Genomic DNA, 2,823 nt, shown 5'->3' with positions numbered 1-2,823 from the left:
CACCATCAGGTTCTCGTCCGCCCATTTGCTGAGCCTGTCCAGGTCAGCCTGGATCGCCCTCCTGTCTTCAGGTGTGGATGCTTTGCCCCAAAGTTTGGTGTCATCAGCGAACTTGGCCAGTCCGCTCCTGACTCCAATGTCCACATCATTGATGAAGATGTTGAACAATATGGATCCAAGGACAGAGCCTTGGGGGACCCCACTGGTCACGGGGCACCATGATGAGTGACTGCCATCAATTACAACCCTCTAGGTCCGACCACGAAGCCAGTCTCCCAGCCAGCGGATCGTGGTGGACCCAAGGCCACAACTGGCCAGTTTGGGCAAAATGCGGCCCCGGGGGCCGGATGCGGCCTGCCAGGCCATTCTATCTGGCCCACGGGGCCCCTAAAAAATGTAGAAAATTAATATTAATCTGCCCTGAGCTTCCTGTCATGCAACCCTCAATGGCTTGCCGAAACTCAGTAAGTGGCCCTCCGCCCAAAATAAGTGCCTGCCCCTAATGTAGATCATAGAAATCACAGCAAATTGGGGCTGGCAGGGAGCTCAGGGGGTCACATCTAGTCCAACCCCCTGCTCCAAGCAGGACCAGCCCCACCAACACCATCCCAGATAAGGACTTGTCTACCTGGGTCTTAAACACCTCCCAGGATGGAGACTCCCGCACTTCTCCAGGCAACCTGTTCCAGAGCTTCACTGCCCTCCTCATCAGAAAGTTTTCCATAGATTCATAGACTGCAAGGGGCTGGACGGGACCTCGGAAGATCATCAGGTCCAGCCGCCTGCCCAAGCAGGAAAGACAACTGGGGTCAGGAGAGTTTGTGACCATTACTCCTGGTTTTCCCCTCAGGTGCCCTGGTGAACAGTTGCTCACTGAGCCCTTGATGTGCTCCCCTAGTGCAGCGGTGAGCTGCTACCAGGTCCCCTCTCGGCCTTCTCTTCCTCAGGCTGAAGAGTCCCAGGTCCCTCAGCCTTTCCTCGTATGGCTTGCCATGTAAGACTGATCATATGGGTGGCTCTTCTTTGGACTCTCTCAAGCTTGCCCGCATCCTTGTTAAAGTGCGGTGCCCAGAACTGGACGCAGTCCTCCACCTGCGGTCTCACCAGTGCAGAGTAGAGATAACATGGAAAGGCTTGGGGATCTTTCAAAAACCCAGCAGCCCCTGCTGAGGATGGCTGAGGACAAGGCCAAGGAGATCTGGGCTCAGCACTGCCAATCTGCTCTGCATGGCTTTGAACAAATTGGTGAACCTCTAAGCCTCAGTTTGCCTGGCTGTGAAATGGGTACAGGAGGGGAAGCTGCTCCCCAGGGCAGGGGCATAATGCCATAACAGGGTAGATGCCACCTCTTTCTCTCCCACATCTTGGTGGGGCATGGAAGCAGATCCAGGGGCCTGGAAGATTGAGTCTCCCCCCAATTGGCCTCACCTGGACCTGGAGCTGGGGCTGGCTTAACATGGCAGCCCAAAGCCCACAGGGCTCTAGTGTTGTGGGGGATTGGTGAGGCCAATATACTATATTTTCTAGCATACAACACACATTTCCCCCCCCAAATTAAGCAGCTGGAAATTGGGGTGTGCCTTATGAGGGTGCAGAACCCATTCCCCACCCCATAGCCCTATGCCCCCTGCAGCCACATACCCAGAGCAGTTCAAGGCCCTGGATCTGGCATAGCGGGTGTCTATGCTCCCATGCCCCAGGCTGGGGTGGATGCGGGGTTGGGGGCAGGCAGTGGAGATGCCCGGGAAGCTGGTGGGGGTCTGCATCGCACAAGGGGGGCCGTTGTGTCCACAGCCCAAACACTGTCCCCTCTGCTGCCCAGATGTCGGCAGGCGCCTTCTGCTACCTGGTGTTCTGCGGCGTCTGCCTGCTGGTGGCCCTCTACGTCCACGCCGTCATCCCTGAGACAAAGAACAAGACCTTCGTGGAGATCAGCCACATCTTTGCCTCGCGCTGCGCCTTCCTGGCCCGCACCCCTGACCTCGTCCGCATGAGCAAGCTCCATGGCTACGGAGCCCTTGAAAGCAGCTCCCTCGAGGACTCGGGATCCAGCCAGGCCTGACTTCCCTGTCAGCTACCCCAGCCAGGTGCTGCTGCTCCCACCGCTGCCTGCACCCCCAGGCCTCTTGGGGGTGGGAGGGCTGGGAAGCCCCAGGGCTCAGACCCTGTCCCACAGTCCTCCCCGGGGCACCTCCTGCCCCCACCAGCCGCCATCTCCTTCTCCCTCTCCAGCCCCGGGCCCTGGGGAATGGGGTCGGCTCCCTCCAGCTGCCCCAAGTCCACTGCACCTGGTGGATCTGGGGACTCCCAGCAAGGGCCTGGGATTGTGGGGAGGTGACTCGCTTTTCTCCAAATTAACACCCCCAAGTGTTGGTGCTACACAGTCCTCCAGGGGTTTGTACGGATGGCCCCAGGCCCCAGCTCACAGCAGCTCCAACCCACCAGCCCCCTGCCCCTTCCATAGTGCAACTGCAGCAAGCCCCACCTCCAGAAGCAGTGACATCACTCCTGATGGCAGGTGCTGGTTGGCTAGTGCTGCTGTCAGGCCCACCTGAAAAGGGGCAGGACTTCCTGGGGTGCCAGGTGGGGGGCGGGGCTCGGGCAGGATGGGGCATGGTGGGTACATCTGCACCAGGGCACATAATAAAGGATGTGGCTGGAGGAGTCTGTGCCCGTGTGTGGGTTCAGAAGTGGGCAGGGGTGGGGGTGGCTCTGCTGTGGTTTGGGGCTTAGGCACAGCACCCCCAGGGCATCGGCATCACCCTGAGAGCTGAGCCATTAGACACTGGGGCCTTTCAGGGTGCCAGGATGCGGGGCTCCTGG

General features: G+C 59.2%; 1 protein-coding gene across 1 annotated transcript in view; it reads left to right on the top strand.

The window, feature by feature from the left end:
- Nucleotides 1-2,658, top strand: part of LOC109287551 (solute carrier family 2, facilitated glucose transporter member 9-like) — a 17,685-nt gene extending 15,027 nt beyond the window's left edge. Inside the window, exon 12 of the mRNA XM_019502721.1 lies at nt 1,823-2,658. Coding sequence (XP_019358266.1) covers nt 1,823-2,062 — 240 coding nt within the window. The 3' untranslated portion in view covers nt 2,063-2,658. The remainder of the gene's footprint in view (nt 1-1,822) is intronic.
- Nucleotides 2,659-2,823: the final 165 nt, after the last annotated feature.

Source organism: Gavialis gangeticus, unplaced genomic scaffold, assembly GCF_001723915.1.
Source record: "Gavialis gangeticus isolate Ggan-Ray unplaced genomic scaffold, GavGan_comp1, whole genome shotgun sequence".
Lineage (NCBI taxonomy): Eukaryota > Metazoa > Chordata > Crocodylia > Gavialidae > Gavialis > Gavialis gangeticus.
Note: the sequence above shows the minus strand (reverse complement) of the source record. Positions and strands in the feature narration are given on the sequence as shown.